The sequence below is a fragment of the Hyperolius riggenbachi genome, chromosome 1 (genome assembly GCF_040937935.1).
Source record: "Hyperolius riggenbachi isolate aHypRig1 chromosome 1, aHypRig1.pri, whole genome shotgun sequence".
Taxonomy (NCBI): domain Eukaryota; kingdom Metazoa; phylum Chordata; class Amphibia; order Anura; family Hyperoliidae; genus Hyperolius; species Hyperolius riggenbachi.
In genome coordinates this window covers 342,014,183-342,039,706 of record NC_090646.1, presented here as the reverse complement: position 1 = coordinate 342,039,706, position 25,524 = coordinate 342,014,183, and the positions used below count along the sequence as shown (strand labels likewise).

Below are 25,524 nucleotides of genomic sequence, written 5' to 3'. Positions count from 1 at the left end.
TGACTGCGACCAGAGTTCGCACGATCTGTGCGCTGGCACCGTTTAGAAGGCTAAGTGCGGTCAGCCACTAGGGCTCCTGTGACACTAACCCTTATTGTTTACAATTTACAAGGGCAGATGTTCAATGTAGTATAATTTGTATTTTCACTTATCGTCAACTTGTAATGGTGTTGGTGTTGCTATATAAATCAGAAATAATAATAGTGATAACTTCTAATGGCTATTATGACCTATTTTGGTAATTAAGATCAGGAACTTGGCAGAAAAAAAGTTTATTTTTGCACATGCCACAATTTCTTAAGATTTCTTTCTGTGTTTTAAAGTCCATGAAATAAAAAGTAGCTGTGTATTTATGGTTGTGAATATATAATATTTTTTTTGTAATTCTCACAATTCTCACAATCCTCATGATGTTGATGTTAACATTTTTTCCTGAAGGAGTTCACTACTTTTTCACTTACAATATTCAGTAAATATGCAAACAAGTCCATCTCCTAATGGGGGATTTTCAGGGTTTTCTTTGTTTTCAAAAGCATTTCCTGAACAGCAGTTTAAATTAGCAACTACCATTTAGGAAATGCTTTTGAAAACAAAGGAACCATGAGAATCCCCCATGAGGAGATGGACTAGTCCAAAACCTGTCGGTTCTGTCAGATATTAACTGCTTACTTTTTTTAAATTCATCACACACTGAAGCTTTCTAGCACTCACACTCTCTATTACATTCCAGTTGGTGCCTGAGATGAAAAAAGGCATTCGCTAAAACCTGAGGCCTTGCTCACCGCGTCTGACAAATTATCTGGTCTCACCCAGTCTGGGGTGGTGTCTAGACTTAGGCCTGGCTCACATCTGCGTTTTTTACGGAACGTAACCGGAACGTATACTGTACAAACAGATTGGATGTGAAAGGATCCAATGTTAACCTATTGGATCGTTCACATGCGTCCGTTGGTACGGATACGTTCCGTACGTTCCATTCCCCGGACCAAAAAATGCTGCAGGCGCTAATTTTCCGGACCATTCTTTCTGCCCAGCGGAGCGGAACTGGCCAAAAAATGCTGTTGCATTGGGGCAAAGGGGAATGGAACGTTTCTTCACACTAGTGAAGAAACGGACCATTCCACCGGGGATGGGGGGATGTGGCAACGTGAACCTGAGCGGCAGGAGGGTGAGGGAGGGTGCAGCAGCCAGGTGGGTGGTGAGCGAGGGTGAACCAGGCCTCTTATACATACCTAAAGGCTGGCGGTACAGGCATTCGTCTTCTTCCTAGTCACATGACGCGCTGTGTAATCACAGCGCAAGAAGAGGAAGCCTCTGCCGCTGACATTAGGTATGTATTTGCTGGCAAAGGGAGTGAAAACCGATCCGATCCATCGGTGATCGGATTTCACAATCCGTTTGCCAATGTGCACAAGAGCCATCAGGATCCGTTTGGCTCATTTTTTTTCTAATGTGAATCGGGCCTTACACACCAAGGTATCTAACCAGAGTGTGTATGTGCAAAGTCTACAACCCTATGGCCATATTTATGTGAAAGAGACAACTGTGCCCTCTAATTAAAAATGAGAATTTTGATGCACTTGTCTCAAAGGTATGACCATTCTCATTCTTTTGTGATATGGGTTACTTGTTAGCACACATTTTAATCTGTGTCCAGGGCTGGTTCAAGCTCCGAAGAGGGGCCCTGGGGCAAAGGTAACGCTGAGGCCCCTCAATTTCCTCCGCAGTAAATTCAGCCCCTGAGTGGTGCTGGGTCCCCCGCACTGCAGGACCCCCCTCCCCATTTCCCGATCACCCCCACTCAACTCTACTGTGCTTCCCGATTCTGTGTATGATCAGCATGGCACCTCACCTGTCAAGAAACGCTGTTCTGTTCATGCTTCCCATCTTCTTCACAACAATAACAAGTGATGGGTCCTGGAGAAGAGGCAACCAGTGAGGATTAATATGGGGAGCATGGATGGAAAAGCACCCTGGTACAGGCGAGTGTCAATGCTACTATGCAGGGATTTATAGAGTTAAGAGGGGCGATTGGGGAGGAGGTTCCCGGCAGCGCGGGGGGACCGGTTGCACTTGGGGACCATGAGGGAATTTCCCCCTTTGCCCCAGTGGAGGCGAGGGCCCTGTCTGTGCCCATGTAATGTGCATTTTTTTTCAAATTAAATTGTTATTGAAAGAAATGCCTCCAGCAGTGAGTTTGTTCTGCTTGCTGCTCTGAAGCAGACATCTGATTTAATGAGCCACCCACTGTGTAGGAAGACCATGGTCCTGTACCAGTCATACAGTATCTTGTAGCTCCTCTCATGTAGTATGCACTTTTCAAACGATTATTTGTCTAGGAAATCTAGTTTGTTGGACAAAATTACAAGTTCTTGTGTTTCTGCGTCCATTTCTCTGGCACCCACATGGGCAGCATTCCACTCTTACCTTCATGTCCGAGGTGTCATGCTCAAGGCGGCTCAGCTGGCTGCTGTTATCCTGCAGCTCCCTCCTCAGGTGAGAGTTCTCTTTCTTCAAGTCCTCAACCTGGCGGACCAACTGATCATAGGAGGCAGGAGAGCCGACCAATCCAACTCGCGCACACACCTGTATGGATTAGGGATACACTAATTACCAACCTTTAAAAATAGGCTTGCAAACACATGCACATCATGAGGAATTACAGCAGCTTCCGGTATATGAAACTTTGGGCAAAATCTCTGTATTAAATGTGAAGCAAATGCAGTGTGTCTGCAATTTATAACAAGGTTGTAACCCTTGAAACAGCTATTTTTTAGGTGATCTGCAGAAATGTAGAATGCAGTCCGGTCTTGGTCATCATTTAGCTAAAAGAACACGTTACAACTCTATATTTGCTTAACAATGATGCATTTTCACATGGCATAAAGTTAGAAGACCTCTGAAAAACACTTCTGCGGTTGCCTTGCCTGTTTTTTTCTAAACTGTTATACAAAGATTACAGCATGTCTAAGGAGCTATACCGGTGTAGCAATGAATTCCTGTATGGTTTTGTGTGGCAGAGAACGTGTTAATCACAACGGTCCTCAGTCTGAGATAGAATTAATCATTTCTGCAACAGTGCCTCGATGATGTCACTGTCTGTGGATACAGGATTCAGGACAGCCCATTTATGTAAATTGTGCACAATATCAACCAATCACTGTTCGAAGCACTGAAGGGAGTATCATAGCAACAACCTATCCCTGGTCTCTGACATAATCTCCAACAAGAGATGAGATCGGGAGAAACTTTCCATGCCTTGTTACTAAGTGACATACTGTGAAAACGAATGTCGGTGACTCAGTGATTGTTCTAATTCACAAATTTTATTTTCCTCCATTTCTGACAAACACATACAGTATCAGACACTGGCAAGGTTCAACAGAGAGACATATGTTCTTTCTAGTAGCTTCTAACCATATTTCAAGATTTTCTGGTAGTTTATCTCAGAGAAACCCATGTCCAGAGCAGTGGGAGTGCATATACAATGGGAATGCTTATGCACCCGGAATGCATATGTGGAATCCCCCTGAATTAAACAGCCCTTAATTGTGCTACCAGCCAGCTGGGGATTTGGAGCACTCAGCATATGGATATAACACTTCAAGTAACTCAAATGGACACATGTCTAGGATCCAAAATCACATTCTCAACCTGCTATCTTCCTGAAATGAGGAAGTGAATTACCAGTATATTGATATCAATATACTTATGAAAAAGTCATGACTGGTTCATTATTTTTCAGACTCCACTACCAAAACACTACAATTCATTCATTTACAACTGCCAATCATAATCATCAACACAAACAATGTAAAACAATGTTACTAAAAATAAAGTACAGGACAAAATTACAGGTTTTTTTAATTCAATTACAAATACAATAATTTGGAAACTGAAAAAAGGTTAGCAATAAACATTTTAATACCCAAAAAGTGACTTTCTATATTCACACAATGTTGAAGTAGAAGGGAGGCAACAGAGGTTGGGATGTTTTTAAAATAATTCAATCTTTAAAGCCTGGTACACACAAACAATTTTGATTGTTCAATGACTGACCAATTTTACCACCTTCATGCAGTATGAGCACCAACAAATGTTGAATACTGTGAACACATTGTGTATGTAAGCTCTCATACTACATGCAAGTGGTCAAATTGGCCAATTATTGGCTAATGAAATTTGGATGTGTACCAGGCTTAAGAAAGTGGGTAAGTGATACACGTAAGCCTGGTACACACCTTCAATTCTGATCGGCCAATCACTGATCAATTTTACCACCGCAATGTAGTATGAGGGCCAACAGATGTTGAATACTACGAGCAGATTGTGTAGGTAAGCTCATATTACATTGAGTTGGTACAATTGGTCAGTGATTGGTCAATCAACATTGAAAGTGTGTACCAGGCCTAACTTCCTGTATGAAACCAAGCTGGAGTACTCAATTGAGAACTTTATTGGCAATTTAACACCACTTTGACATTGTTTGCATTGCTTGCATAGTCCTGTGTTAACTAGTACTACAGCTCCCTCTACAGTTTGGAGTGCCTCCAACCAGACCTAGATGAACAAAGACCTGAAAGGGTGACAGTAAATCCCCATACACCAGATACATGGTTGCAACTGAGCAATCACTTGCATGAGCATTCTATAAAGCACAAGCACAGTGGATGAGTTGCCATTCAGTCGAATGAAAGACCCCCCCCCCCCACACACACACACACACATGATAGAGTGATTTGAGTGGGAGAGTTAAAGAGGAGAACAGAGTGCATAGCTTGCGCTCGTAACATCCGGCACTCCGGATTTCTCAGTGATCACTGGGGCAACTGTACACACGCTAGATTCTCAGTACAGACGGCCTCGACTGGCTGCCTCAGCCAAGAACCCTGTAGCTTGGGAGCAAGGCTTTAGAAACAAATATAATGAAAACTGGATGAGCTGGGCAGATTCAGATCTGCAACATCTGCATTTTATTGGCCTAGTTCCAAGCTGCATGCAATTTACATCAAAGTCAGAAGAAATAGCATTTAATCGATTATGCCTACCACTCCCCAGTGGTTTTCTGGACACAATTTGTATAGTTTTTGCAGCATAACATTTATTTGTCATACATGTTTTTTGTCAAGGTAAAGCAATGCAGTACAACTACATATCATCTGAAAAGATTCCACAATTGCTTACTGTATTTCTAAATTAATGATTTAAAATTCAGATTATTGAATACATTTAATAAAATAACGAATCCTTGAAATAATGGAACTGCACATTGGCTCGTATTTTGGCTGTACTAGTTTTGTTTTTAAACTTACATGGGATCTATGTTATCCCCCCTTTTCTCTGATTGCTAGCTTGGCTGAAAACAGATATTCATATAATTTTTTTTCTGTTAACAGAAAGTACAGGCTTGTCTGAGGAAAAATCAAATTCAGATTTATACCTTAACCACTTGAGGACCACAGTGTTAACACCCCCTAAAGACTAGGCCATTTTTCTGTAAATGGACCACTGCAGCTTTAAGGCCTCACTGCAGGGCCGCACAACTCAGCACACAACTGATTCCTCCCCCCCCCCCCCCCGTTTTCTGCCCTCGCTGCAGGGCCGCACAACTCAGCAAGCAACTGATTCCTCCCCGCCCCCCCTGTTTTCTGCCCACCAACAGAGCTCCAAGGGAAAAGATCGCTCCAAGGATGTTTATTTTATTGTAAATATTTTTCTTATTATTTTTGTAATAAATGTGTGTGTGTTTTTTTTCCCGAGCTCCCTCCCTCTCCCCACCAGCCAATCACTGTGATCCGCTGTCATAGGCTTCAGCCTATGACAGCGGATCACCATTGAGCCAATGGAGGGGACAGCCGTGTAACACGGCGGTCCCCAGTACAGCGCTGCATTAGATCGCAGCGATGTACAGCCATAGAATATGGCGGTTTTTCCATCTAACAGTCTCCGAGCAGCGATCGCCACTACGAAACTGAAGGCGGAATGGAGCTCCGTCATCCAAGCAGGGATGTATGCACATAAGCGTGTGCAATCCCCTGCAAAACACTCCCCCAGGACTTTACGCCTGGGGGAGCCACCGCGTTCACGCCCATCGGCGTGACGTGGTCTTAAAGTGGTTTTAAAGACTAAAAAAGTGATTATTAGTGAAACTGGCACAGTGCTAAAATGCTAAGCTTGCTCTGGTCTTGAAAGGGTTAATCAATTATGCAACGAAAGCCATAAATATATGCTGTCAATTGTTAGCTAAAATGTACCTGTCCTATTTCCTTCCCCACTGTGCAAAGATTTTAGAACCCACTCTTATAGTACATTCACACTTTGCACATTGTGTTACGCAGTAATACCACTTGTGAACTCACCAACCATACAGATGTGTGGGCAAGTTCACATCTCTGCATCACACAAGCATATGAGCAGTGAGTTCACAAGTGTGCATAGTGTGAATACACCCTAAGGCTATGTTCACAGTGGCCGTGTTCCCTGTAATAGCATGAACGCAACATATTAGGACAGCGGTGTGCACATTATGGGCTTGATTCACAAAGCGGTGCTAACTGTTAGCACGCCTGTGAAAACCCCCTTAGCACGTATAAACAAGCTTTTCGCGCGCAAAACTTTATGCGCGTAAAACTTTGCGCGCGCACTGCACTCCGCGCGAAGTGCCCATTAAAGCCTATGGGACTTAGCGCACGCATAAGACTTTGCATGTCTAAAGACTTTAGACGTGCTAAGTAGGTTAGCACCGCTTTGTGAATAAAGCCCTATGAAAGTGAAACAATTTGCGCTGAGTCTTGGAGCACTCCCTTCCCCTCTGGTGTGCACACTGTCTCTGCGTTGGATCGCATACAGTGAAGTACAGTAAAGCATAAAGTCAATGAAAAGTATGTTTCATTGTCACTGTGTGTTTCTAAAAAAAATTCTTGGGGGGGGGGGTGATAGGGTTATTTGTTTAACCACTTCGGTACAACCTGAATAACCATCTCTCAGTACTAGGTCTTTATTTTATTTTTTCATTTTTGAGGTGCAAATCTTTTTCGAGACATACTGTATCTGGTTTGCCTCACAAACACAATCTTGGTATAATTTTTGAAGGGCAGACAGGGTTTTTTTTGCTACTAAATATTCAGCCCCAAACAATAAACCAAAAAATGCAATGTTATTTGCTTCATGCATTCATACATTTGCACTGGATAAAAATGGGACTTTACAAATATTATGATTTTGTAAAACTGTTATTAAAAGAGAAACAGCTCAATCAGCCTTTTTATCCCTTTACTCCACCACGCAGATTGGGGGCCAGGAAGGTGGATCCATAGAGCGTTACCACCTGACCAATACATATCCTCATGGCTTTTAATAGGGGGCGTACTCTAGAAGAGGGGCATCATTCCCCTCTTTCTTGCACCCCTTTCCCATTGTTAAGATCAAACAGTTACCTCCATCTCCACATGTCTCCAAAACAAAGTTCAGGTTAATACAATGACAGAGGCTAGCGGGGCTATCTGATCACAACCTTAATAAAGGAACAACCAAATTACTACCCCACTCTGGTTGGAAGTCAGCCAGAACTCCTTTAAAATATTTCTCTATTTACATATAGGATTAAATTGTAAAACCTAACACTGACCCCAAGAAAAAATATTTTATTAAGATAAATCTCACGGGTTTTAACAAGTTTTTCATAAAAATCCAGTGCTGTAATTTGCATGTATTTTGTGATTTTTTTCTACTTCATTTATTCTTTTGAAAGCAAATTGCTACCCCCTAATCAATGAAGTAGGTAAAACGAGGGTTATCGCTGACCCCTAACTTGTTTACATAAAAAATACAGGTAAGTTATTTGCCTTCCTTCTAAAATTGGCCTTTGACAACAATGGACATATGGCTATGGCAGGGATTAGATTGTGAGCCCCTCTGAAGGACAGTTAGTGACAAGACAATATACTCTGTATAGCATTGTGGAAGATGTTGGGTCTATATAAATCCAAACAATTAAACCGCAAAGGGTTAAATAACTGAAAAGCAATTACACTGACTCTGCATAAAATACTTTACTGAAGTCCAGTGCTGTATTGGAAGAGGGCTGTGAGGAATATGCAGAAATATCCGGCTACATAACCAGTCACCTTGGAGAGCTTGGGCTGACTGGCAATGTCTTTGTGACCCTGCAGCTCTTCTGATGCGTGAGGTAGAATCAGTCATGCAAGGGGAGCATAGAAAAAGCTGGCAGAAACGTTAGTTAACTGACCATCTGGGGCACATACAGGAATAAATTACATCCTCCAATTAGCTGTTTATATGAAAAATCCCCCGGGGCTCACGTCAGACGATAACATACAATTACATAAATGCAAAATGCATGCTATTTAGTGTGCACTGTGACAGGATGTTCATTAAAAAATAAAAACAGTTCCTCTTCAGCTATTTGGTGTTGTGCTCATTTGGGAGGCAGACATTTTTCTCATTTCTTCAATACTATAAGACTTAATAAATGTCTGGCGAAAATATGTGCTGGTTACTGAATATTTCCACGGACAGATCCTGCCAGTGTTCCCCAGGCAGCTCAGCGCCTCTGACTAGCAATGAAAAGATGTGTCTTCACAGGCAGCAAAACAAGGAGTCCATTATATCAACAATAAAACCATCTCAGCCAGAGACACCTCCCCTTATTCACAGACATCCTTGTATTTTGCTTAGCAGCACTTTCCCTCCCAGGCTCCGGCTTGACCGATAAATATTAATACAGTTACAGAACAAGCCATTACAGCCAATCCAGGAACTATAAAATGCTGTGCACAGGCAATGCAGATAAGAAACACTGAATTTCAGCACTTTGGACAGAGCATGAAAATTACACAACATACTAGAAAGAAAACATTTTACTAGTGTAAGTTTACACAAATCTGAAACAACATGATCATGATAAATGGTTTGTATAAGCGTTTTCACATAACTGTGATGTTATTTTATGTTGAGTAGTGCAAGATGGTAAAAGAAGATAATGATTAATATCAGAGATGCTGACTGTTTCCCCGATCTACTAAGTGTATGACCAGCTTTAATTACACAAAATCGGTAAAGCAACAGCTGTTAATTGGTATTTACCCTTCAACAGTAAAAGTGATATAATTCTATAATGATGTATGCAGTGCTGGATTCACATCTAGACACAGAATGTCTGGTGCCCTACACTCCACCCTACACTGAATCTGCATACCCTGATGTGAATATGGGTTTGCCCACCAAGGCACATTCTAAGTGTGCTGGCTGCTTATGTCCCTGGCCAGCCCAGCCATAACCTCTCCTCCATCTTCTCCTGCCCAATGTGTCTGCATTCACCATACCAGACCCTCCATGATATCACCGCTGCAGAGGATTGAATGCTGGATTGGCTAAGGGGCTTGGTGACTCCAAGATGGTGAGTGCAGGTTTGTGACCCAAAACAGCCGCTTCTCAGTACACTGTCACCTTTAGGCTCCTGCCTTGTGCTAAATCCGGCCCTGGATGTATGTCAAAACTTATTTTGGAAATGTATTTGGATGGGTAAGCATCCACAAATCAAATACCAGCTCTTAATGTGTCAATACCTCCAGGGAGGTTTGGGAGCCACTAACATTCTGATCTAGAGCAGGAGAGCATATTTCCTTTTCCCACTAATTGCCTACTATGGACTCCCAACCCTTGTATCCAGCTCCAGAATGGTTCCTGTATTGTCCAGAGCTCACTGAGTAGTAAGAGAATTCTGATAAAGATATTGGGTTATTCGCATGGGGTTTCCCTCACTTGTGTCACTGTTTTTTTCCCTCCAGTGGTACACAAATCAGACTGGCTGGCTTGGAGAACTAGGGAGGTCCTTACTATTGCTGATTTACTAATTGATGAGAAATTTACGGTATGTCATGGTCTCAGGTGGCTGAAAAATACCAGATCCTTACACAGATTTCTTCAAGTTTTCGCAGCTTCACAACTTTGTGCACACTAGAATTAGGCAAGGCCTCTCCATTATGGATGGATAACTACAGATCTCTTTTTTAGGGGTTGCCAGCTGCCAGCCGATCAGGTACATTGCTGGTGGCAATGCTAGCTTGTCTTTGGTTTCTGGAGTGTTTGTTTTTCCTTAGCGTCTGAGGTCCTGGGAGTGCTGGTCAATCCTGACCCATGGGCAGACCTATTTCACAGGTCCCTTACCTCCTTAAGTAAATACCAGTGAGGTTACTTGGCCAGTTCTGAAGTGGTTCTAAAACCCTGCTGGCCAAATCCTGAAGGTCAGCCAGCCCTCCCCCAGAAGTGACATAGTCAACAATATCAAATCGATTTTTGTAATGGAGAAGATTACTTCATCCTTTTGGGAGTCCATTTGAGAAAACCTGGGACCCCTGTCCACATCGGCCGCACTCCATATCCCTTAGCTGCCTTATGTAATTTGCTACCTTTTGTTCAGCTGCTCTCCTACCCCCCAGTATTGTTAATTGTATGAGCAATTATTCATATTTTCGGTGTAATTTTTTTCATCCTTTTGATTTTATTTTTTTCTTACTCTGTTTTCATTAATTATTTTAATCAGCATTGTTTTGTTTAAACAAAAATGTAAAAAATACTCTAAAAAAAAAAAGTAGCAAAGAAAAAAAATAAAGGCTTGTTTTGTGGTTTATCATATGTGCTGTCACATCATTAATCATTAAGGACACAGCTGCAGTAGCTTGTTAGATATTGCTGTTTTGGTGGTGCTACCACAAGCAGGAATCTAGGGTATACTGGGTTTCCCCAAATATTAGACAAGGTCTTACATTGATTTTTACTCCAAAAGATGTGTTAGGGATGTCTTGTTTTTCAATGTGAAACAATTTACAATTATAATTGAATATATATATATATATATATGTATATATACATATACATATATATATATATATATATATATATATAACTGCAGATAAAAAATATATATATATATATATATATATATATATATATATATATATATATATATAGTCATACTATCACATCCTGTAACTATCGTGATTTTCTAAACTTGAATTCCATCATGAATTTCTCATAATTAACTAATGATAATATTTCCTTTTCCCATGTGCAACAATCTACATTTACAGAGAGCCACTGGCTAAACCTTATTGTTTTGGGTCTCCTGGTGTCTTTGAGTGCAAAACTTTTGGGGGTGTTTACTTTCTTTGGTCCTGCTGCATTTTAATACCAATTGCTATTACTTTTTTACATGTATACCATAGTGACCTGGAGTCTATTTAAATTGACGTTTTATGAAGGGTTTATTTTTGGAGTAGGACTTCTATTTCGAGCATATTGAAAAGTCATGCTAGAGCTATTTTGGGGGGTAGGTTTTATTTTCAGAGAAGCAGTGTACATACCGTATGTACACGTAAAAATTATATTTTTCTCCAGCATAAAAAATCCTTTGCTATCTTAACTTATTTTAAGTTTATATCATATATCAGCAAACAGCAAATACATTTTCGATGACTCCTGGTGGAACATTCATTGGATTATGTAAGTATTCTGTATCTGCAATCATAGGCAGTCTCAATATAAACGATGACATAGTCAAAGATGTGGTTTTCATTTCTTTTAAAAAATAAATCTGATTTTATGAACTGGTTCCTATGGGAATAAAAACCAAATTGCATTCCAGAGGAGTCAAAGGGTCAGAAGGGAGGGGACCTGCATTGTGACAGCAAGGTCTTTAGATTGCAGTGATCGGGGAAGGAAGGAACTGTGAGACAATTACATTTAACACATTTGGAACTAAACATATTGATTTTCATTGGCAGAAGATTAACCTTCTGGGATTGCAGTGATCGGCCATGTGGAAATCAGTCTGTGCAATTGTGTTTAGTAAAATGTCAAAAGTACTATCACAAAAGCAGTTGCACCCCCAGCATTAGGTGTTTTGTGCCTAAACATTACAATATCACCAATGCTAAACAAATCGCTGTGCAGAAACACAAAAGGAATAAGCACTTTAAGTCTATTAAGAATTCGCCAGTGTTGCTCTGGCTTTATGGCACCATTAACGTGCTTGATGAACATTAGGCTACTGATTGATCACTTTGCATTTACAGAGAGGGCCATTGCTAGTAAATGATAGATAAATTATTTGCAGCTGTGACTCTGCATGCTCACACCTAATGTTAGAAATGTAACCAAATACAGAAGAGGCAGAAATGAAAATGTAGTATGCACCGTACCAGGCATGCAGGATGTTGGCTACATCAAACACCAATGTTGTCACTTTATGAAGATGGGAATAGCGTTATATATGAAAGACAACAATGACACGGAGAAAAACCATATGCCATACAACAAAAAGTCCATGTACAGCAATAGTGATGAGCCAACAATCTAACCAAGCTATTTTAGCAGTGATTGAAAAAAAACCCTGTAATTTTCATGAAAAAAAACCTCACCATATGAGGCTATTTAGTACAAAAAGCTATCTAACAAATATCACCCTTATACACAATAATTTGTAACTGAATGCCATAAACATTATCCTTTAGCCTCAGTGACTAGCTGCTAGACCTTTTTAGGAAAGTGTAAGCATGAAGTGATCCTCACATCTTTGGGAATGCTGGCATAAGTACGCAGCATTTGGGGGGTAGTAATATTTCCCTACTATCTAATAGCTGACAGCAATGCAAGACAGCTTTCATAGGATGTGTTCCCATTTGTGCCACACCACGTGTAGCCTGCAGGAGCTGATGGTCTGCCGTGGTCCGCCTGTAGCCCGAGGCCGATGCTCTCCCCCATATACTATATAGGGGAACGTATACGCCTGGCCGGGATTATAGCAAACTGCACGGAAGTGTGGTTTCCACTTACAGCAACAGATCATAACAAGTGTGAACGTCTCCTGTGTATAAAATAGGAGCCATTCATTGTAGAGCAGAGAACAGACAAAAAATGTCCGTTCCTCTGCTCAAGTGGGAACAGCCTCAGTGATTCACTATGAAGCATATGGAGAGGGGTTCAGAGAGGTGGAAAAACAGCAGGATAAACATAAGTACATCAGTGTATGCAGCCTGTTAAGATAACTGAGAATTACATAGAGATTATTGGATATGGAATGTGTCTCTTCCTCAGGAAAAGTGGAGATGTTCTTTAGGCTCCCAGCAAACTGCATGCAATTCCGATTTTTAATCGGTTTTTACATCCGATTCCGATTTTTAATCGTTACTGCATGCTGTGTTTTTTCCTCTGTTTTTCTGTTGATTGGATTCAGGGAAAATCGGACTTGCAAATCAGAATTGAGAATTTGAGATCACAGCCATGCCCCCTGCCCACCTGTGCATCAGCCTCTGTGTTGGAGCAGTGGCAGTACACTGTTTTCTGTGCTGTTTCACAGATTTAGGCTACTTTTACAGTAAATGTTATGCATACTGATAAATAGGATTGCAGTGGCCATATAAAGTTGCATCATAGCCTACCACTACCATGCAGCCCATACAGCATGCAGTCCACAGACTTCAACCAGTAAGGCACTGCATGCAGCGCGTTATTCCATTGTACCGCACCGCAAAAGTACCAGTGTGAAAACCTGATTAAAATATATTTGCATTATGTAATAATGTGATTATATTGTCTGTTGCGCCACAATCAACGGTGTGTGAAAGAAGGCTTGGGGCTGGTTGCTTTTAGTGATTTGAAAACCGCTTGCTAATGTGACAACACACACATAACATTACATTAGAAAGACGTTTATAAATAACTGGCACTTAAAAAGAGCACGTAGTGTGAACCAGCCCTTACTGACTACATGTGTCAGGTCAGCAACTCAGTCATTTATAGCATTGCTGCCAAAACATCAAAAATAAGAATCAATTTATTTTCGCCAAGTAAGTTTGCACCTTCAAGGAATTTGTCTTGGCAGTTGCTTAACAAACACAAACAAAAACAATACAAGGACAGACAGTGGATATATTACAAGTCAAGGACATTATAAGTATAGTGGCAGTAAGCAATGTGAGAATTTTCATTTTCAGTTCTGTGCTGATTACTTTCAAGTCCTAGCAGCTCTACCGTGGTTCAGCATTAAGTATGGCTACCGCTTGAGGAAAAAAGCTGTTCCTGTGTCTAGAGGTTTTGGTAGCGATTGACCGGAATCTTACTCCTGAAGGCATGCGCTGGAAGATGGAGTGAGCTGGGTGAGATGGGTCAGAGGCAATTTTGGTCGCTCTCTTTCTTCACCTGCTAGTGTAAAGATTCTGCAGGGGAGGTAAGCTGCAGCCAATTATCCTTTCCGCTGATTGGATGATGCACTGCAGCCTCCCCTTTTCTAATGCTGAGCAGGAGCCTAACCATACAGTCATAGATGATGTTATGGTGTATTCAATGATTGCAATGTAGAACTGCTCCATTAGATTTTGAGGTAGGCCAAACTTTTTCAGCTGCCGTAGATGGTACATCCTATGTTGCACTTTCTTGACAATAGTGGCAGTGTTGTTGTCCCATTTTAGGTCGTTTGAGATCTTGGACCCAAGATAGCAAAGCAAGTAGCATTGAGGGCTACGAATGAGCCAGCCTTACAGGCTTCATGACAAAGTATGTCTTCTATGCATTTTTATATAACATTGGATAAACTACATGATGAATTAGGGAAATGGGTAGGTTATGCATTACAATTAAAGAGACACTGAAGCGGAAAAAAAATGATGATATAATGATTTGTATGTGTAGTACAGCTAAGAAATAAAACATAGGAGCAGACATAAGTCTAATATTGTTTCCAGTACAGGAAGAATTAAGAAACTCCAGTTATCTATGCAAAAGAGCCATTGAGCTCCAAGACTTTCAAAGTCGCAGAGAGCTCTGTCTTCTGAAGCTTATTATCCCAAGTGTCTGGCACTGTATTTTTTTTCTTCTGCAGAGGACAGTTCAAAACTTCAATAGCTTGCTCTGTAAAATCATTTAGAATGCTAAGTAGTGTGTAAACTGCAAATATTAGAGAATGATGCAACGTTACAAAAAAATAAAATAAAAAAAATAAAATATATATATATATATATATATATATATATATATATATATATATATATATATATATATATATATATATACACAGTATATATATATATATATATATATATATATATATATATATAACTGAAAATAAAATAGGAGAATATTTTCTTTGCTACTAATGTTCTAGTACGGGAATTATCCGTACTACACAACCAATTCATTATATCATATTTTTTTTTTCCTTCAGTGTCTCTTTAATGATGAATATACAAAGAACACTAGCAGCTTGATATATGATAACTATTTTTTTTTAAGCTGCATGTATTGACAAGCTGCAGAGTTTTCGTTGTTGCATACATAACATAATCATCTACAAATGTGATCTAATATCATCTCATGGGCTGCAATCATAAGCCAGTGTATCGTTATTTCATGCAGCTATATCGGCTTACACGTAGGCTATGAGTCCCTTTCTGTATGCGGTACAGAGAATTATACAACAACAAGCTATCACAACATTTACAACTGACAGAGCACCTCCTGTACTTTTTTCCGTTGGATTGGTGAATAACTGAAATTATTGGTGAGTTCTGTGTGGAATAAAGTTGCTTTTTTATGGTAAATACAAAGAAGTGTTGACTGATTCTTGCCCTGACTTATGCTGGATACACACCATGCGTTTCCGCGTTCGATGCGTCTGTCGATACGCATCGATTCGTTTATTTTCGACATGTCCGATTCATGTTTTGATGGATCGTTAGGTCGATTTGTCATACTTTACATGGCAATCGACCTAAAAATCATCGAAATGCGCTCGGAAATGCTCGGAAATAATCGAATCGACGCGTATCGACGGAAGCATTCGATGCGGAAATGCATGGTGTGTATCCAGCATTACTATGGCTGAAGAGCTGTGGAGAAACTGTGTGGTTTAGCAAATTTTGATTCAATTTTTTAAAGGGACTCTGAGCACCTCTCATGGGTATGCCTTTAAAACTCCGACCAGTACTGCAAAGTACTTAAAGATGCAAACCTTTCTGTAGCTTGTGCTCTCATTTTTTATTTGATGCATGAATCACCATTCTACTCCAAATAGTTTTAGTTTGATTTCAATTTAAAAATCACAGCTGCCATCTTGACTATGTTATAACTTCCGGGTCACTGAATGAAGCAGGAGGAGGAAGTAACATGCATGGCCATTGCAAGAGGCTCCTCCAGAGGGGTCATATCATAACTTTGTTGGAAGTCACCTGGCTTAAAGGCATGCCTATGAGAGGTGCTCGGAGTCCCTTTAAAAAGTGTGTGCCGTTAGGTGGAAAAAGCCTAAAACCCTCACCTGTGTCTTATCAGATCATTGTGAAGATTGGTAAAAGGCAAGTAAATTAGTGATCACACAACTGCAGTAGCATCTTTTGAAATAAACCCAGGACTACCTGGATACGTAGCATTGGGTAATGCATTTGTCCATTATGACACGACTGCTATTTTATTAACCTTTTAGCAATCCTTACTATAATTGCATATGACCTAGGGAGGCCTGTAATACATTTGCCACCTAATAGCCACTATGAAGTTGCACACAGTCAGGAAGCAGGATCCCATGAAGGAAATGTCTGAAGGATCCCATGCAGGCAAGGCTGGATTTGCACTCTTTACCGCCCAAGGCAAGTGTCAGCAGCCGCCTACCTTCAGTATAGGTAGCCAGATGTCCCCTCCTCCAATTTAGGTATCCAGATGACCCTTCCCCCTCCCTCCAGTATAAGTAGCCCATTGACCCTTCCCGCTATTATAGACAGCCAGATGACCCTTCCCGCGACACCTCCAGTATAGGTAGCCGGATAATCCTTCCCCCGCCTCCAGTTTAGATAGCCTGATGACCTCTCCCCCCCCCCCATCCCTCTAGTTAGCCTGATTACCACCCCTCCCTCCAGTTTAGGTAGCCAGGTGACCCTAGTATAGCCTGCTGCCCACCCACCCCTTGATCCTGTGGTGCCCTAGGCCATAGTCTATGTGGCCTTGCAGGGCCGGGCCGAGGCATAGGCTGGAGAGGCTCCAGCCTCAGGGCGCAGTGTAGGAGGGGGCGCACAATTCATTCAGCTGTCATTCCTCATAGTGTTTGAAGCAGAAAGAAATAAGAAAAGGGGATACATAGCAGTGACTGCAAGCCAGATAACTAGATATTAAGGTGTTGGGGAGGTTGTGGGCCCTGTGGCGCCTCTTAGTCTAATAGCAATCAGTGTGTGACGGCTGGGGTGGGAGGGATGGAGGGGCGCACTTTGGTGTCTCAGCCTTGGGTGCTGGAGGACCTTGTCCCAGCTCTGTGGCCTTGGCTTAAATCCGGCCCTGCATGCAGGAAATACCTGCTGAAGCTCACAGCAAAGCTGCAATAGCGCGCGCGCGTGTGTGCGCGCGTGCGTGTGTGTTTTAAACCAAATATTGTACCACTGTAATTTTTGTGGTAGCCATACAGGTGAAACCTGAAAAGTTACAATACTGTATTGTGTAAAAGTCCATTCAACTTGAAACCTGGAATTAATATATGAAATAGAAACCCTTTGCAGGTGTTTTGGATTAATTAGCTGATTAGAGTCTAACACTTTGAGCTTATAATATTGAACATTTTCACAATATCCTACTGGTCTGAGATTTTGATTTTGAGGTTTTCATAAGCTGTAAGCCATAATCATCAAATTATAACAAATGATGGCTTTAAATATGTTGCTTTGCAAGTAATGAGTCTATTTCATATATTAGTTTCACCTTTTAAAGCAGCATGGTCAGCCATACTATGGCCATACTACTATAGATAACTACTTGATCTACTTACATAACACATGTATTATACTGTCCACGTTTTGATTTCAGTGAATGTTATATAGTAAATAAAGGGAATTCGGTTCAAGCATTTTCCATTTTGATTCCCTCTCACTGAAGCTAATTCTGATGTAATTTCCTTCCTTACTCTTTTTTTTCTCTCCTAGAATCTGCTCTGTCATAACGGCTTGCTTTGTAAACATGTGAGCAGAGCAAGATCAGATTTCACACAGCTTCACACTGAACTGCCCTCAGCCAATCAGTGAGGAGCAGGAATGCGGGAGGGGTGATGACAAGCTTCCCGTTGGCAATGGACCAAATAGAGCCAGGCTGACAGATGAGATTTATTACAGTAGAAACTTTTCTGATTAGATTAGAAAGATTTCAGTGCAGAGTCATGTTCTAGGCTGCATAAAGAACACACTGCAGTAGGTAAAAGGAATTTGATTTTGTGGCTGACAATCCCTCTTTCAGATGGATTACTGAAATAAATAGACTTTTGCACAATATCCTAATTTTTCGAGTTTCACCTGTCCAACATAACTGTTCCAGAAATACTAAAACTAGTGTTTGCAAACCTTTATGCACTAATGAATATTATTGCTTTGAGTTTTCTTTTTTTCAGTTATAGGCTTATTTGGGGTTTAAAGCATGTTACTTATCTAGTGTTACTGACACCAGTGGCTATGTGTTTATACAGCACATATTACTTATTAGTATTCATTATATATTTATGCAAGTGGAGCAGGTGCACAGAGCGGCCAATTTTAATTTTCCGCAACATCTTTGCACCAGGTGTGCTTCTGTTTTACTTGCATACTTGATAAACCTGACCCAGATTCCCCTGACACATTAAGTTAACACTAAGTACACACATGCAAGAATTGTCACTCGTAGGATCTTTCCCGATCCCCGATGGGTGACAATTCTCACACAAGTTTGGTAAATTATGCTGTACAGACACATCCTTAGCCTTGAGGCTAGTGATGTGTTCTGTTACTATGGAAGGGGGCGGAGGGATGACAATCGGCACGGGTTGAAAATAGCATTGTGATAGGTAATGTTCGAGCATCCGGGGTCACTAAAGATCCAAGAGGACGGATCCTAAACAATGCCCGAGCAATAGTGATCTGTGGCCACTGTACACACATAAGGAGCGTCATCTGAAATGGTTGTTAACGGCCGTTTCAGCTAACAGTTATTGGATGTGTGTACATAGCTTAAAGAGAAACCGTAACTAAGAATTAAATTTCATCCCAATATGTAGCTGATACTCCCTTTCCCATGAGAAATCTTTTCCTTTTCACAAACGGATCATCAGGGGGCTCTGTATGGCTGATATTGTGGTGAAACCCCTCCCATGGTGTAATGTCAGGACCATGGTTATGACATCACACTGTGGGAGCCTTGTTGCATTGTGGGAAATAACTGCTGTTTACAGCTGTTTCCAACTGCCAAAAAACATGCAGCATCTCATTCCACTGACATCACCTGCCAGCAGTAAAAATGTCACCATGTGATAAATGTCAGAGTGTAAATCAGGGAGAGGAAAGATTTTACAATGGGCAAACACTGACTACATCATTTATACATAATTATTGTAAAAAATGAAGCACTTTTTTTATTACATTATTTTCACTGGAGTTCCTCTTTAAGTTTCACCAGGGCTGGAGAACAGTGGAGAACCTAATATGTAGCTCTGCTACCTAGACCTAAGTATATTAAAAATTGTATGGTTTTTATCTGCAAATTTTTGCAAAACTTGCTGGGTTAGAGTAGGTATTGCTGAAAGAACAGCGAAAGGCTAGTTTCAAACTGTGGCATTGTATTGTACAACAGAATCACATTGCAATTGAGGGGAAAGGTCACATTATGTGGTATGCATGTGATGCCAAGCATACTGTGAAGCATGCTTCACTGCAGCTGTAAACAGGCAAGTTATCTGGGACCACACAGCAAGCATTGGGTTTATGAGATCATATTGTCTGTCATGTGATTGCAGTTCTGTGCAACACCTGCAGCAATAATGTCCTCACTGTGAATGTGTGGCGGTGACTATGACTTCACAGCTGTCGTTCCACTTTCAGTCAGCAGTCCTGACCATCATGTGTTAAATTATTCTTCCTGATGTGACAAAATATTTGATACATGGTAAAAACGACAAAAACCAAAACACCAGTTTAGGGCTAAAGTTTTTCAAAAAAAATTACAAAGCCAACTTTCCTCGGTAATTCTTAAAGTAACATTTTGCTGACCACCTCAGTGCAGTCAGTTACCTCCTCCTCCTCCCCCCCCCCCCCCCCGTAGGTGTGACATAAAATAGGCTCACAAGTAGGGAGGGAGTGCCTACAGCTTAAAACTGGCACCACAGAGCTCTTCTGAAGAGTTTACATACTCTGTAATCCCAACCAGACAGCTGGCATGAAACAGAAAACTACTTAAAAATGAGATCAGCCAATCAATTCCAGGACATACCTCTCTTCAAACCCTTTCTCTCAAAAAGGGGGAAAACTATGCTTCCCTACATTGGCTGCCACCATTCCATGTGTTGCTTCATTATTTGTTCCAGCCACTACCACTTTCATTTTGGATAATGTCTCCTGTGACACACCACTACTTCATACAGAAAGTGGGGAAATCTCCCCCAGAGTGACAGCAACAAACAAAAAACATCTTTGGTACAAAAGGCAAAAGTTAAGCCACTTTTACACTTACGGTGTTGCTGCATGCCAAAAACACTGCATCCCGCAGCAGAAGCAGTGATAGCGCTATGGGGCTATCACACTGAGCGCGGTGAGTCGTGGTGGGGCCAGTCCTGGTCACAATTGCACCGCACCAAGTGTAAAAGCAACCTTAGTAGTACTGACAAGTTTTTTTTTTGCTTCCCCGCATTTCCTTTTTCAGAGACTACTCGCTGACATATGAAAACCACAATGCATCATGAAGGTCTCAGGGACAGGAAGTGAGGGGAAATCTCTCATTTTGCATAGGAAGCTGAATTGCCTACTTGATGATGTACCAAGCCACATCATCCCAATGCAACCTGCTGAGGTGTGTATAATTAGCCTGGCAAGCTTATCAGAAATATTTTGTTGCCAATAATAAAAACCTAGCTGCATCATCCTGGCCAGAAGGATTACATTAATTGGACACCAGAATTTAAAAAGGATAGATGCTGGAGACTGCGTCTCAAGAATCAATGTGGAAAAATACTTATAAAAATACTTCAAGCATCACAGAGGACATAAGCAAGATTACAAATTTCTTCAAGCAAGCAATACAAGCTCATAACAGAAAATATCTGGTGCCAGGCAGTGCTAATGTCACCATGGTACACAAGAAGAAGAAGAGTGGTGAACATTTTGCACTAAGTCAATTAGACCTGACACCTGGAAGTGGTACGAGGTTAGACCAGAGATACATCTTCAATTACAACTCCAGGGCCCATATGCAATTCACTTTTTCACCTGACTTTTCTCCTAGGAGATAATTTTTTATCTTCGATTTAAAATAACTTTTCATCACTTTTCAACTAAAAAAGTGCTAAAAAGTGGGTGAAAAGGTACAATCAAAGTTATTTTGAGTATTTTCTTGCTTTCTGGTGGCTTAAAAGGCATTTTATTGACAAGTTTAAAAATATCACCTAGGAGAAAACTCAGGTGAAAAAGTGAATTGCATATGGCCCCAAGTCTCATAAGTGAGGACTTTTACCAAGCCAAAATACCCCTGAAAATACTAGGGATCACCATCATTCAAGAAACTTCAGTCAACACAGAAGAGGCTGGGGATTGTCTTCATGAGAAAAGAGACCTCTGAAGCACAATATTAGAAAATCAAAAAAAGTGTAAAAATGAACTTTATTTTGCAAGCAAGTCTGTATTCTATTCAATTATAATAGTGTTTTTATTACTATTTACTCTTGTAGTCAATATGTAAAGTGTATCCCAAAGGAGCCTTACTGACAAGAGAGCAGTGCCATTTCTAGGCATGGTCCACCTAGGCATGTGACTTGAGCATCACCTACTTCTCAGGGTGCACAATACGGTGGAAGCTGATAGCTGTGGGGAGGGGACTGAAAGCCTACACATTGCACTAGCCGGGAGTAGAAAAGAGATAAAATGTATGCATGTGAGATGCAGTCAGTAGTACTGTGTTTCAATTACATATGTATGTGCTGAGTGTCAGGGTATGTAAGTACTGTATGTTTGTCTATAGTCTATGTGATTGTGTATAGTGTATACATGCATGCCAGATGTGAATGCATGTCATGTGGGTGTACACACACACACACACACACACACACACACACACACACGCACGCACGCACGCACGCACGCACGCACGCACGCACGCACGCACGCACACACACACACACACACACACACACACGTAAATTGTTGTGTATGTATTTAATATATTCATGTTTGTGTATGAGTTTATGTACATTACAATATATGCCTTGAGTGTTGGCACTCCCCAATGCTGACAGAATTCCCAGTGTGCTGGTTGATTTAGCAGGAAGTCACTGCCTTCCTGCACTACTCTGACCTCTATGTGTACATACATTTTGAGAGGTGGCTCTCTACATAATTCCAATTCAAACAATCAAAGATGACCTCCAGTAAAATCAACAATACATTAATAATGTAAACCTCTTTGACAGTGATAATAGTATCAGCAGGTGCCAGGTGCAAAGCAGGTGGAGGTGGCTACTGCTTTGGAAACATTAAAATGGCCATGGGGGTCTTGCCAATGAAGAGGGTGTGGAGTTTCAAAATAATACAGAATTATGGGCTAGCGGGTGAGTTTCTTGACCTGGCACCTGCTGATACCAGTACTGTATTGCTGTCAAAGAGGTTTACAGTTTTTCTGCTGTACAACCTTATTTGTCTTTATAGACTGGTAGATTCACTGAATATTCAACACCTTGGAAATCTCCTGTTCTGTAGTAAATCAACTGATATGCTCAGATTTATCAGACAATACATAAAGCAGATATTTTAGCATGGCCACTCAAATGAGAGATAAATCTAATGGCAGTTTAATGAATCAAGCATCCAGTGGTGTGCAGAACCCTGTAGCATTTTGTGTGCACAGTACAACAGCCCAATACAATTTTATTGACCCCAAAGTCCTTTTTATAGTTCAAATGTAAATTCTGCATCCTAGCTAGGTGTGTAGGGCCTAATGCATGTCCAGGGGACAGTCTGGCACGCACATACACACACACTATGAAACACTAAAGTAAAGTATTAGTGATGGAGGCTGCCACCTGTATTATTATTATTTAGTATTAAAACAAAACACCTGCCTAATGTTGTTGTGGTTTCCACTTGTGCATCCAAAACTGCAAACAGGAGCCATGCTATGGCATCTGCCACCAAGATGGAAGCAGCAGATCAGATCGCTTTGTGTTCTTCCAACTTTCTCTAATGTACAGCATTACACATTTCACCAGTTTGTGCTACAGTAGCTGTTCTGTGTGGTCATACTAGACATGCTAGCCTTCACTTCTCATGGGAATCAATGGGCCTTGGGCACCCTTTACCCTGTTGCCAGTTCACCGGTTGGCCTTCATTGGACCATATTTAGTGGGAATGCCACACAAGACCTGCAACTTTGGAGACGCTCTGGCCTAGTCATCTAGACATCACAATTTGTCCCTTGTCAAAATTGCTCTCCTTTTTTGTTTTTTGTTTTTTTCCCCAATGTATCACCTTCAAGAACTGACTGTTTACATGCTGCCTAATATATTCCACCCCTTGGCAGATGCCACTGCATGAGATAATCAATATAATTAACTTCGCTTTAACGTAGTTTTAATGTTGTGGCTGATTGATGTATGATGCTTATGTCCAACTGTACTGAAAAATATGAGAAATCCCTTCCAAACCTTAAATTACCGGTAAAATCACATTACTGTAAGGCCTAAATACATGGTAGAAATGTCTTAGCATTTGCACATGAGATTAAAACTCAATGAATTTGGTGATCTTAAACAAAAACATTCTGATTGATCCCAATACTCTCATACCTCCATTGTAGACAGAAGAAATCAGCTTGTCAACGTATAATCCAAAGTGAATCTGTCAGGGCCTTCATTCTGGAGACAAAAGTACCACAAATGTAAAAACATGTTACATACACTTTACATCCATAGCAACAACTTTACACATAGCAACAACTGCTGTATTATACAGCCCTAACATAGACATTAGACTTGTCTATGCTGTAACCTGGGAGCAGTTCAAAATTTGTGTCTGATAATCGTATACCATTACCTGCCACCACAGATTTGTGCTCTCTCACACATTCATATGATCTGTTATTTCTTTGTGACAGGATGCTATACTGTCATGTTTGGTATTCATAGCTCTCAGCCTATTCAGTGATTTCTTCATTATCTGCAAGACACTTCCAAGTATGCCATTCCATCGTCATTGGAAACGGATGGATGTTATGTTGCTGGATGTCTGTCATTCCAGCTAATATGTACCCCGTTATGCATGCCATTTCATGGTGACTTGTATTCTGCACGCCCCATACCAGAGAGGCACGCATCTAAATAAACACACAGACCATGCTCTGCTATCTAATGCTTTCTTGTGGCGCGCCATGACCCTGCAGCATCTCTCGCTATTGCTATGTCTGTTGGAGGCCCCTTCCTCACCTCTCGATTTCTTTGTTTAATCTCAAGATAAATTGGTTCAATAAGAGCGTCACTAAGCCCACCCACTCCCAAACTAAGCTAAACCTTGTATTTTCCATCATTTTCCCCACATATTTTATTTTGCATTACAGAGTCTACTGTAGCTGTCTGATAAGAATGTGACATCATCCTCTTCCATGGATGAGATTTTACAGGCAGAGCTTCAGACAAGCTCATCGTAATAAAATCTACAACAATATATGAATATACCCTGCCATTCTATTCAGACCATCGATCCTTTCTGTGCACAGTCTAAAAATGTAGAAGCATCTACCTGCTTTAGCTCACCTGCTAGGATGCAGCGATGTGTAGGAAGGATGCTGAGAGATGTGGTATTCTCTGCTGCCTCCATGAATCCGTCCTCTGTATCTCTCCCTCCACCCGTCTCACCTCCCCCTCCCTGTAAGCTCAATCCCTCCTCTCTGCCTGTACATATTTCTCCTCCTCTCTCCCAGTGTTGCTATAGCTGTCTCTATAGCGTATTGTTTCATTATTAATATCCCTTCATCTGCTTATTTATTGGATTGAAATTTGTATGTCGGTTTCTTTTTGGGAATTTTAATAGCATATTTTTATTTTTTCTGTTCTTCTCCTACATAAATATATACAGTTTATTTATTACAAGGTGTCTTTTGCTACACCCATTGCTTCCCAACCACCAAGTCCACACGCTTTGTCATCAGACAGTTATTCACATTTGTGAGTGAACTATAAAATAAATGTATAACACAGTAGTGGAATAGGCTGCCACTGACAGGTACTCATCTTCCACAGATTTCTCTGCTGTTAGGTGAGGTCAGACTATTTTTTCATTTATTAACAGTAGAAGAGGACTGGGAAACGGTCGTTAAAATCCTTCTGCTTAGATAACAATTTATTGTTGTCTGTGAAAAAAGTAAAGAAATGTATCTGTTGTGTCCAAAATAATATATAAATACTTAACACATAATAACATTAAATATTGTACATTTTGAGCAGTTCAAATAAGGCGTACATGTAAATGTGCC

At 40.8% G+C, this 25,524-nt stretch overlaps 1 protein-coding gene across 3 annotated transcripts in view; it reads right to left on the bottom strand.

The window, feature by feature from the left end:
- The window catches only part of APC2 (APC regulator of WNT signaling pathway 2), a 106,693-nt gene extending 81,798 nt beyond the window's left edge, over nucleotides 1–24,895 (bottom strand). Inside the window, exons 1-3 of one of the 3 annotated variants that reach the window (XM_068234008.1) lie at nucleotides 24,792–24,895; nucleotides 23,843–23,911; nucleotides 2,428–2,586 (exon numbers count right to left, since the gene is read on the bottom strand). In XM_068234008.1, coding sequence (XP_068090109.1) covers nucleotides 2,428–2,586; nucleotides 23,843–23,848 — 165 coding nt within the window. In that variant the 5' untranslated portion in view covers nucleotides 23,849–23,911; nucleotides 24,792–24,895. Of the gene's footprint in view, nucleotides 1–2,427; nucleotides 2,587–23,842; nucleotides 23,912–24,089; nucleotides 24,153–24,791 lie in introns of those variants that run through there. The other 2 variants (XM_068234007.1, XM_068234009.1) reach the window with 2 other exon arrangements.
- Between the last annotated feature and the right edge of the window lie 629 nt (nucleotides 24,896–25,524).